This window comes from Leucopleurus acutus, assembly GCF_964270905.1.
Source record: "Leucopleurus acutus genome assembly, chromosome: 2".
Taxonomy (NCBI): domain Eukaryota; kingdom Metazoa; phylum Chordata; class Mammalia; order Artiodactyla; family Delphinidae; genus Leucopleurus; species Leucopleurus acutus.
This window is the reverse complement of record NC_139143.1, coordinates 117,271,044-117,283,328: the sequence shown is the minus strand read 5'-3', so window position 1 is coordinate 117,283,328 and position 12,285 is coordinate 117,271,044. Positions and strand designations below refer to the sequence as shown.

The window sequence follows — 12,285 nt, the reverse complement described above, 5'->3', positions numbered from 1 at the left end:
CGCGCCCCGCGGCGATCCTGAAGGGGTCGCTATTCCCGCGATACCCTCCACAAAGGCTCCGCCCCGCGGCCCGCGCTCTTTTTCCCCGTTCGGGACCCGGACTTTCACGGCCGAGTTCCCCGGTAGTCCTCTGCAAGCCCACCGCGGCCCCTGCCGACGTTAGTGGCAGCACTCCCGGTAGGACAGGCCCTGTGTCTCGGCCGCCGCCGCCCGGGCGCGCGGCCGGCTCCGAGGCGCTAGTTCTCTCCCCTCGCCCCACCCTCTCTCTCCCCCTTCACGGAAACGACAGCTGCGGCGGCGGGACTGGCGCCGCCTCCCTCCACCTACCACGTCTGACCCCGCCACTCGCCCGGCGCCCCAGCCCGGCCGCGGCGCCTCAGCCTCCCCGCTAGGTCAGCCGGCAGCTCCGCCCGGCTTCCTCCCAGGATGAACATCATGGACTTCAACGTGAAGAAGCTGGCGGCCGACGCGGGCACCTTCCTCAGTCGTGCAGTTCAGGTACCGCGGCGGGAAGAAGGGGTGGCGACTCCCGAAGGGGCCAGGGAGGGTTCGCCCGAGGCGGCCGCGCCCTCCGCACCGGGCTTCGCCGACCGCCCGGCGGGCCTGCTGCGGCCGGAGGCCCGGGTGATGGGCGCGGCCTGGTGCCCCTCTGGGCCCGGCGGCCGTTTTCCTCCCCGCTCCTGCCCAGCCACCGCTCCCGGGGAAGCGAGGCGGAGTGGGGACGGGGCCCGGAGCTTCCTCCCTCCTCTGGAGGTCGCCTTGATTTTGGCTTCGGGCCGAGGCACAGCACCACCCGCCTTTCTGACCTCACGACGCCGGTGCTCGTGTGACCTCCCTCCCGGGGCTGGCGGAGGCCTTGCGAGTCCGCGGCGTAACAGAGAAGAGACCGTTCTTGAACCACCCCCACCCTTTCATTTCGTCTTTCTCACTCTCCTCGCCGAGTCCAAGAAGGAAGTTTCCTTTCCTTGCCCCTCAATCCAGAGAGCTGCCAGCACAGTTCCTTGCAGTCCTCTCTCACCCCGTCCGGTCCCTGGACTTGGCAGTCCGCGGGAGAAATGGAGATCCCCAGTTGGCGTCCAGACTTTGCCAGGGCCACTGAGTTAGGGGGGTTCCCACTCATTTTCGAAATGGGAAGCACTGACAGTAGAGCAGTGCGAGAGAAACGGAAGATTCATGTTGTGCTTATAGTCACAGGGACATTTTTCAAATACACTTTAAGGGGAAAAGTTGACCGTCTCGCGGTATTCAGAAATCAAGGAAGTGTCAGTACTAGGGAACTTGGACAGTTTTCTACAGTCATCACCCACATTATGCCAACTCAGTTAAATCTACGAACAGATGTAAATTTCACCACAACATAGGTTGTAAACAGTCTGGTGTTTAAGTTGATGACATAGACATAGTAGCAACAACATTCTCTTTTGTAAAGAGAAAACAAAAATAGTTTTCTAATATAACATACCGAATTGATACTGAAATAAATCATTTGTATTGCATCACTGCTTTCCTTATCTCCTTTACCCCAGTTTTATTGGCATAGTTGATTGATCTTACATTGCACTATTTTTGGCAAAGAATCATACAACTAGAGCAAGATAATGGCTGCCTATATCGTGAGCTTTGGTGTTGTTTTAGTGCTGATTCCATGTGATTCTAGATGCTGAATGCAGATTTGACACTAAGTAATGCCACTCTTTTAAATACAGCTAGAGGGACTTACCTGGTGGTCCAGTGGTTAAGACTCCTGGCTTGCACTGCAGGGGTTAGATCCCTGGTGGGGGAACTAAGATCCCGCATGCCACGCTGCGGGGCCATAAGTAAATAAATAAAAATAAATACATACATACATACAAACATCTAGATATGTTTTCAAGGTGCATAATCCGCACTGCTTAAATAGGACACATATATTACAAATTGATTTAAATAATTGATAGACTTGATTTAAAAAATCTTGAGACAGAGCTCTCAAGATATACCTCCCAAATGAATTTCAATTATTGTTTCAAATTCTCTAGGAAAAAGTTTTAAAATTATCTGTTAGTTATCAAATAATTTTCAGTCTTAAATACTTAAGTGCCTACTCCATGTCTGTGTGTCACTACAATTTTGGACACTAGTGATACAAAGTGATACAAAAGTGAATAAAATCAACACAGTGCCCTCCTGAAGCTTACAATCTAACAGGATAAGACAAAATAGTAAATACATCAGGTGGTGATGGAGAAGATGGCCAAAGGGGATAGGTTAAGGGCAGGGGTGATGGTTGTTGCCATGTTGTATAGACACGATGGTAAGGGCAAGCCTTTCTAATAGGATCAAATTCGAAAAGACCTCAAGGAAGTGACAGTTCCGTTTTTTTTTGGAGGGAAAGCATTTCAGGCAGAGGCAACAAGTGCAGAATCTGAGGTTACAGGGGTGCTAGGGAGACCAGTTAGGGAGCTGTGGCCATAGGACAGGCAAAAGGTGTTATGACTTAAATAATGATAGCATAGCAGGGGAGGTTCAGAATCTAACCAGTATTGCATGTTATATTGGCTCTGGAGTATGAGAGAAAGATGAGTCAAGGATGACTGTGAGGTTTTGGCTTGAGCCATTTACTAAGAAGGGAAAAATTTCAGGATGAACAGGCTCTTTAATGTGACTTTTTATATTACATCTGTATCTGTTAGAGGTACATTTTGAAATATTTATGTATAAACTATATCATGTCTGAGAATTGCTTTAAAATATTTTAGAAGAAATAAAGATGGGTAGTTGAAACAGCATTGGCAGAAGGTTGATACTTGCCGATGCTGGGTTATGGGTTCATGAGGTTTTATTATACTATTATACTTCTGTTTATGTTTGACATTTTCCACAATTTTTTTAATAAGTTTATTTGTTTTATTTTATTTTTGGCTGCATTGGGTCTTCGTTGCTGCGCCCGGGCTTTCTCTAGTTGCGGCAAGCAGGGGCTTCTCATTGCGGTGGCTTCTCTTGTTGCGGAGCATGGACTCTAGGCGCGCAGGCTTCAGTAGTTGTGGCACGCGGGCTCCGTAGTTGTGGCTCACAGGCAGTAGTTGTGGCGCACAGGCTTAATTGCTCTGCGGCATGTGGGATCTTCCCACACCAAGGCTCGAACCCATGTCCCCTGCATTGACAGGCAGATTCTTAACCACTGTGGCACCAGGGAAGTCCCCACAATTCTTTAAAATAAAATATGTAAGGAAAAAAAGGATGGTTCCAAAATGTAATGTGAAATTTGGAATGCTGTGTGGTAATTTTCAACAGAACACCACTTTCTCATCTCTGTATTTAGTCGATAACTGAGTTCCTACTCTAAATTGAGTTGACATCAGTGTAGTGCCAAAGTGCCAAGTTTCATGCTAAGAATAGTGTAAGAGCTATGCCAGTTACTCATTATAAGCAATAAAAACAGTAGGAATGGAATTTAGCTTTGATATTTCTAAATAATTCTATTCAAATCAAATTATACCTTAAGGAATAGGCCACTCTGGTTAGACAGCTGCTATACATTTTTTTCATTTTACTTAAAAATTAAACATGTTCCCTGTTTTAAAAAAAAGTAAAATCAAACTACTAAATCATATAAATGTGTCCCATTACTCCACTCTCAGTCTTCTAAAATGTGTTTATATACCTCGGTACTTTAAAAAGAATATTAAGGTAAAATGTATACATGAATAGGAGTATTCATTCCCTAACAATCCATTTGGGTGTTTTTGTTGTTCGTGATGCCTTCAGTAGAACACAAAAGGATCAGGTAATATATCCTTGATAAATTGTTGACTTTATTAATGTCTTAAAAACCATTCAAATCCTACCTTTTCAGTCCTGATTCCTTAATTGAGAATTAAATACTCCCTTCCAGCCTTGTCTTTTCTCTTACTCATATATAAATACTGTATTCCTATCAAATTATTTTTTAATTTCAAAAATATCTTGTACTTTTCTAACTCTAGATTTTTGTTCAAACAGTTAAACTCATATTGAATGCTCTCTGCTCCCTTTCTGTGGCCTTTCCTTACCTCAAGATACAACTTCAAGTCCATCTCAGACCACAGAATCTTGATGTGAATTCCTATGTCAATTCCTGTGTCATTTCTCAATTTTGTATGATCATGTGGCATTTTTCTTGTAATGAATTATTATGTAAGGTCTCTTAGAACTCTGGAATTCTGTCACTCTGTGGCTTTCGCATCATTAATAAGATTGTATGTCTAAAGGAATCAACTCTTTTTTAATAAATTTATTATTTATTTATTTATTTATGGCTGTTTTGGGTCTTTGTCACTGCGCGTGGGCTTCCTCTAGTTGCAGCGAGTGGGAGCTACTCTTCCTTGCAGTGCGCAGGCTTCTCACTGCGGTGGCTTCTCTTGTTGTGGAGCACGGGCTCTCGGCACATGGGCTTCAGTAGTTGTGGCCTGTGGGCTCTAGAGCACAGGCTCAGAAGTTGTGGCGCACAGCTTAGTTGCTACAAGGCACGTGAGATCTTCCCAGACCAGGGCTCAAACCCATGTCCCCTGCCTTGGCAGGCGGATTCTCTACCACTGTGGCACCAGGGAAGTCCCCAACTCTCTTTCTTATTCCCCTCTCACAATATCCAATATGGTTTTCTGTTTGGTTTTTGTTTTAATTTTTATGTCATTTTAGCCAAGAAAGTAGTATCCGTATGCAAAGTTTACTCTTTGAATCATTTAGCGTGTTAAATAATTATTTTTATTAGTATTTTTCTGACATTATATCTGCTGACCTTGAAGTTGATTAATGCTAGTCTGAAACAGACTCGTTAATTGAACCTATATTTATTGAGTACCTCCTAGGTGCTTGGTATTGAAGGATACAAAAATGAATGAGAGCCAGTTGCTGCCCTCAAGGACTTCATAATCTACTCTCAATTTATCATAATTAAATATTCTTTGTAGTAAGTAGCCATTTTGTGAATTACTGTTCTTCATTTGATAAATCTTTCAAGTGGGCGCATTTTTAATTCAGAATTGATATTGAAGCAAAACTTTGCTCACCATTGTTAAAATGATATATAGTCTCTAAAAAAATATTTTCAAACTAAATTACTGAGGGAAGGGGGTTCATTTTAATTTTCTAACATTTTCTTTGAACTGACTACTAAAGTTACACTATGAACTTCATGAACACCAGCTATTTTCTGAGGGGGAAGAGGTCTTTAAACTTTAGTTGCAGGTTTGGCCTTTATTTCCCATTTAATTTAACAAGCACAATAGTGTATCTAAGCTGGAGATGTAAAGATGAATTATGATGCTGGCCTCCATCAGCTCCTGTCGGATCCTGTCTGGATGCAATTCCACTCACTCTCAGGTCCTCCTGAAATTCCATTTCTTTTATAGAATTTAAATTGCAGTAACTTCACCATGTCTCTGAAATTCTAATAAATATATCCCATTCAAAGGCCATACATTTTCTCATTCTGTAAAAACTCTTCACCTTTAGTGTTACCCAAAACTGTGTTCACATCCTTTGGTGCTGTTGGCATTAATTTAGTAAACAACTAGATAGAACATGTTTTGTTAACCTGATATTAAAATAATTGTGTATGAGCTTTGAACAGTAGTTCTCAGTCTTAGCTACACTTAAAATTACCCAAGGAATCTTTACAGCTTGCACCTCAGTCCAGTTAAATTAGAATCCTTGGAATTGGATTCAGCATCAATATTTTTGAAAGCTCCCCCAATTCCAAAGAGCAGCCAAAATTGAGAACCAGTTGAGGAGAATCTACTTTACAGTTTACTAATATATTCAGGGTTTGTGTTATACGTTTGCCCCAAAGAAGTTTAGAATACTTTTAAACTATTACTTTACCCAATCAAAGAATTGATGGTTAGAGTTTATATTAAATAGATGTCTTTGATCACACAGACTTTTTACTTGTAGTCCTTTATTCTCTCTAGTAAATCAGGGCATGGAATCCAGGCTTCTTATTTCATACTGTAGCCTGCATGTCTATCCTGTAGTAAAGGAAGGATTGCAGGGCCTGGCATAATGTGGCTGACTCAAAGACAATCTTTTTCTTAAAGCAATGTTTAGAGAAAATATATAAAGAGTGGATTAACCTTTCTTTTCTCAGGTCATTTTACTGGGTTACTAATGAAATATTATGAAAGAATAGTACATCAAATTACACTTTAGAGAGCATTGGGTTTGGATTTCTATGACTTTTTTGCATTCTGACATTCATCGTAGCTTGTTTTCACAGAAGTTTTTAATTATTAAATGGTAGTGCTATACATGCATTAAAATACATGCTTAAGGGCTTCCCTGGTGGCGCAGTGGTTGAGAGTCCGCCTGCCGATGCAGAGGACGTGGGTTTGTGCCCTGGTCTGGGAAGATCCCACATGCCACGGAGCAGCTAGGCCCGTGAGCCGTGGCCGCTGAGCCTGCGCGTCTGGAGCCTGTGCTCCACAGCCGGAGAGGCCACAACAGTGAGAGGCCCGCGTACCGCAAAAATAAAAAAAAAATATATATATATATATGCTTAAAATCAAATGTAGTTTATAATGAACAACTATCAGCACTAATTGACTACAAAGTCAGTAATGATTTTGGACTTAAAGATGTTGAAAACTAAAATTTTTAGGGTAAAATTTAAAATTTTTGGCAATTAGGAAAGGGGTCTTTTTTTTCAAAGAAAGAATAAGTCTTTTGTTCTTCTGACAAAGATATCATAATTTTATGTTTGTGTTTAAGCAATATTATTAAGATCATAAAATCCTTGAGGGCAAGAACCATGTCACATGCTAAATATATATCTCACATGCAGTTGAAGAAAAAGTATGTATTCTCCACAAATATCTTTGATTAATACTTCTCCTTAATTTAGTTGATATAACTCATCATTTCTGTAGTTGATGTATTCTTAAAAATGTTTTAGAGGAAGATTTATGTATTAAGTGTTGTACTAGTTTGTTAACCTAATATATCATACCTTGTGATTAACAATGGAAAAAATTTTTAAATCCCCATAGTGATAAAATCATGGGAAATATATCTTTTACAATTACACATTGAAATAATAAAATTTAAATATATGATTTCAACTTAAATATATAACATTAGCAATGTTCTTATGTCCCTTCCCACCCTTTTATTGTTTATTTTAGATAGGATTGAAGTTATTATCCTTAATTTGATGATGATTGAATATCAGGTAGGAAGCAGAGGTGGGCTATAGGATACAGCTCACCAGAGTGCTATGAACAAAGAAAGAGGGACAGAGAAGCACAAGGTGTGTTTAGGTAATGGTGATAGAAAATATTAATTGCTTGAAATCAGCAAGTATTTTACTGGAAGGGTAGCATAGTATATAATAAGACTATGATTCAAACAGATACAAGATTGAATCCCAACACTTAGGGCAACATCTTAGGGCAAAATTTTAAACCATCCTGAGCCTCAATTTCTTCATCACTAAATTTATGATTCTTACCTGTATAACAAGATGTTTTTGAGTACATGATACAAAATGCACAGCAATTGTTTTTTACTCTCAGAAAATGCAAGTAAACATCAGAATTTATTACTGGTACTTAAATAAATTGCTCATGTGGTTCTTCCTACAGAACTGCTATTTTCTGAACAGGCTTTCTATAATTAAACTATCTCACTCATACTTAAGGGTTCCATAAATTCACTCAGTTAATCATTCAGTCACTGGATCAAGAAACAATAGGACCATCTGTGTTGGTCCTCTGTCCACCATCTTTTTATCTTTGTATCCTTATTGTCAAATTACTTGTTTGTTGTCTGTCTTCTCCATTAATATGTAAGCTTCCTTAGAGCAGAAACCTTGTCTGTTTTTTGGCTTCTGAAATCCATGTGCTTAGAATAATGCCTAGCACATATGTAGGTGCTTAATAAATATTTGTTGAAGGAATGAATGGAATGAACAAACAAAATAGATGCTTACTAAGGAGCTAAGTGGAGAATTTTTCTCTACTGGTAGATCATCCTTTATAGATAATGTTCACTTGGGTGAACTACTCGCATTATCTGGGAAATAATCTATTTAACCAAGGGAGGTTAGACTTGGAACCTCTAAAATTCTAATGTATACCTTTGGCAGGTCTACAGCTTAGAATCTTCAGGGATCTGTAAAGAATATCAGCATTCTCTCTTAAGAATTAGATTGCATAGTTACCCAGCTGACCTTGGGGTCAGAGTTTTGATCTTTTTCCCAATGCCTCTCCTATCGTTGGTTACAGTACACTGCAAGTTTACAGGCTTAGGCAATAGCTTTGGAACTACTATTCTCAGTTCCACCCATTGGGTCAGGGTTTGGCTACAGGCCAGTCTTTAAAAGACCTAAAGCTTTACAAAAGCTATTGAAGCTATTTCTAGGCCTTGAATAAAACCTTTAGTGGGGGTGTACCAGAAGTCTAAGAAAAACATTCTAAAAGCTATAAGTGCTAACTGATAATCAATTGAAAGTATTAGACCAAGAAGGATGCTGAAAGAAACAGATAATAAAGTTCAGAAAAATGGAGCTGCAGAAGATATTTTAAAGGTGAACATTCTATTTTGTTATCCAGAAATAAGTCATGACTAATGAGTATAGAATTAGTGCTAGTGATATACCTGTGTTATGATGGGAAACCACATATTCTAGAGGAAAATTATGCATGATAAACAGCCTGAGTCATTGCTTCTAGTATTTAATTAAAAGTGTCCAGAAGTCTCTATAAAATCTACACAGAAATACTTTTACCTCTTTGTTATTGTATGGGCAATGCTGCCTTTCCTCAAAAACCACTAAGGATAATAAAAACTGATATGTTGTGAGTATATTTAACTACACTTATGATCTTTAAAAGATGCCTCAGTAGTATGAATAGGATTTGTTCCAAAAGTTAGTCCATAAATCAATTGCTGGAACATATTTTGAAGAAACAACTTAAATGATAGTTTCCCAGAACATCCCATAAAAGCCTATCTCACTAGGTGTGATTAAAGTGCCAATGATACAAAGCCACATTAAACATAAATAGCCCTTTTTAAATTCAAAATAATAATTATCAGGCACTGAACAAAGTGATTTACATACATACCCTTACTTAATTCTTAAAACACCGTAATATATGTATTGTCTCTCTTTTGCGGTGGAAGATACCTAAGGAAAAAATATTCAAAAGCTTGCTCAGGTCACACAGTTAGCAGTGCAGTCAGGATTTGAATTCAGATCCAGCTGGCTCAAAATTTTACTCCTTACCACTATGTTATCCTACCTTTATAATGTAAGAAATATTTATATACTTTATATACAGGACAGTATGCTAGATTTTCTATAGCATTCACACCATACATTTCAGCAGAACTAAGGATATGTGTTAACTATGGAATAGGATTATCCTAAGTGCCACAAAAGAGGTATGGATAAATTACCAGAGGGGCAAAAAGGAGCATTCATATACAACAGTTTACAGACAATTATTTGTATGCCCGGGATTGTTTGGATTTGAGTTTTCTTTTTAATACAGATTCCTAAAATGTGTTGGGGGTATATTTAACTTTTTTTTTTAACTGTATAATCAATAACAGTTCACAGAAGAAAAGCTTGGCCAGGCAGAGAAGACAGAATTGGATGCTCACTTAGAGAACCTCCTTAGCAAAGCTGAATGTACCAAAATATGGACAGAAAAAATAATGAAACAAACTGAAGTGTTATTGCAGCCAAATCCAAGTAAGAAATTTTTTACCTTTTGTCTCCATTATTGACTAATTTTATTAAAAAGTACTGTTAATAGGTTTTTTTTAATGTTTTTTAAAAAAAGTTTTAATGGCTCTTGGAAAACATTTTTTGGTTATGGCTTTGGGGTCTATAATTATTTTGTGTGTGTGCTTTTGGTGAAGAAGAGGGTGATAAACACGTCATTGTATACCCTCTAACAAACTGACAAGTAACATTTTTCAGGCCTCTGTAGAATCCTCTTGAAAACTCAATTTCAGGCAGTGAGTTTGAATTTTAAGAGTTATGAAAGCCTGTGTAGATAAATTAATCTTCCTTTCTCATCCAGGGAAGAATTGTCCCTAGTAATTAAGGAAAAATTATATAGAAACTTAAGTAGTTACCAACTATTTATGTTTATGTTAAGTTTTACATTTTTACATAAATTATTCCGTTTGATTTTCAGACAGCATCATAAAGCTTTTCAGATCACCTAAGTCAATAACGTGGCAAATAAGGTGCATAATAATTGTTTTAATTGAAACTCACAAGTTAGCATTTTGTTCAGTGTAGCATAGCTAATTAGAAGTGGAACTTGAACTAGAACCAGGTGTGTTGACACCCTGAGTTTTACAGATCAAAACTGAAGGACAAAAACAACAATAACAATGCCTGCTTTCCTTCCCCTTTTCCCCAGTGTTATTGTGACCATGTTGTGAAATGCCATAAACTTACTTTGTTACTAATTTAAAGTTCCAAGCTTTAAACTTTGTTGCTATTACGTAAACCTCAAGCACTGTACAAAATATTAGTAATACTGTACTATTTTAGTTAAATTGTGGTGACTTTTTAAAATAGTCCTTTTACACTTTGAGTGAGGCCTGTTGTTTTTGGACACTATGTGTTATTTCTTATTCATTTAAGGCTACTTAAATAATATACCATGGTATCTTAAAAAAAAAGAAAGAAAGAGAAAAGAAAGTAGTAGACATTTTTCCTCTTGTTTCTTGCTCTATCCATAGTTCCTTAAATAATATAGTCTGTTCTACAACATGTTTTTGTGATTGGCAAATAAGCTCACACTCAACTGGTAAACGGGAATGATGTCGGTAGAAGGGAGTTACAATGGCTCATATAATACAGTTTTACATTAGTGTTTTAAGTCTAAAGTAGTAACAGAATTTTTTGTGTGTTTTATTTATGCTCTCATTATAAAGTTACACAGATTTTGAGTAGTCAGACCTAACCTTCTTTTTCCTGTAAGCCTTGTTACTTTTAGTGCATGATTTTTCAGATCCTAGGATTTTTCAGAAATATACATTGTATTATAGAAGAATTGCCTGCATTTTTTGTTAAGATTTTATGATGACCTTTTAATGCCCTATTGAAATGAAACATTTATTTAAAATATACCAATTTTTTTTAACTGAATGAAATCAACATGGGATTCAACTTTAAATTTTTGACCAAATAGATAGATGGCAAAGATAAGAATCACTCTCACGGTCAGAAAATGAAGTTCTGCAATTTAGTTAATATCTTCTCAGTGGCTATGTTTTGAACTGACTCATTTTGATTTTAACTAATTGAAAGGTTTTTAAATTCCTGCTTAAAAACTCTTCTGATGCTGCACCAGAGTCTACCACAAAAGCGAGTATTGTTCCAACAGCCTGTTTTATGTATGAAAATTAGCACTTTTGCCAACTCCTGAAGTGTTTCTATTACTGGTTCAGCTTATTTTTGAAATTTTCAGTGTACTGTGTGACACTTTCACTTGTGGAGGAGTTATGTGAGGTGCTTAGAAGGAACCTATTTAACTGAGATTCTTTTTGGATTGTAATTTTATGTTTAATCATTGTTTCTGAAAAGTCTGGACCTTTGACTTTTTTCTTATTTGTCTCTGAAATATCTCACTGTTGGGCAGCAGTGTAAATGTGAATTTCTTAAATATTATGATAACCAAGTGTTTATTCAGATCTTACAGATGTTTTTTCCTTTTCATTTATGCTAATTCCTATTATTGCTTTTAACCTTTTGTATTTTAAACTTATTTTTAATGATGAAATCTTTTGAGTGCTCAGATATTTATATACTTTAAACATAATTAAATAAAATTAAGCCAAGGAATCATATTGCTGATCTCTGTAGACTATTCCAAATCCTATTGTTCCATTCCTTAAACTCCCAGTATTTAGCCTCTAAGAGGGAGATTGAGCATATGAGCAAACTAAATCAAAATAATAGTGGCAGAAGTATGTGACTCTTTGATTTTTCTTAGGTACCTTATATCCGTATTTTTATAGCTGGAAATCCCTGATTTTAAAATTGTGTACATATATTCAAAGTTAAAAATTAGACAGTATATGAATGGGGCAAAGGCAACTTCACTAGATATTAAAGGAATACCAACCCTTTCTGGAACTTAAAATCCTATAAAATACTCATAATAGTTTTACTTTATTTTAAATATTTTTGTGCCAAAATATTTTATCAGATTTTTAAAATATAAGTTTCTTAGAGTTATGTAATACTCTTAACATGCAAATGAAAAATTATATATTAAGATATATACTTGAAAGCATACT

At 37.6% G+C, this 12,285-nt stretch overlaps 1 protein-coding gene across 2 annotated transcripts in view; it reads left to right on the top strand.

The window, feature by feature from the left end:
• The first annotated feature begins 209 nt into the window (after nucleotides 1–209).
• SH3GLB1 (SH3 domain containing GRB2 like, endophilin B1) overlaps nucleotides 210–12,285 on the top strand; it is a 38,936-nt gene continuing 26,860 nt past the window's right edge. The window contains exons 1-2 of one of the 2 annotated variants that reach the window (XM_082834720.1): nucleotides 210–498; nucleotides 9,574–9,715. In XM_082834720.1, coding sequence (XP_082690846.1) covers nucleotides 427–498; nucleotides 9,574–9,715 — 214 coding nt within the window. In that variant the 5' untranslated portion in view covers nucleotides 210–426. The remainder of the gene's footprint in view (nucleotides 499–9,573; nucleotides 9,716–12,285) is intronic. The other variant, XM_082834719.1, reaches the window with a different exon arrangement.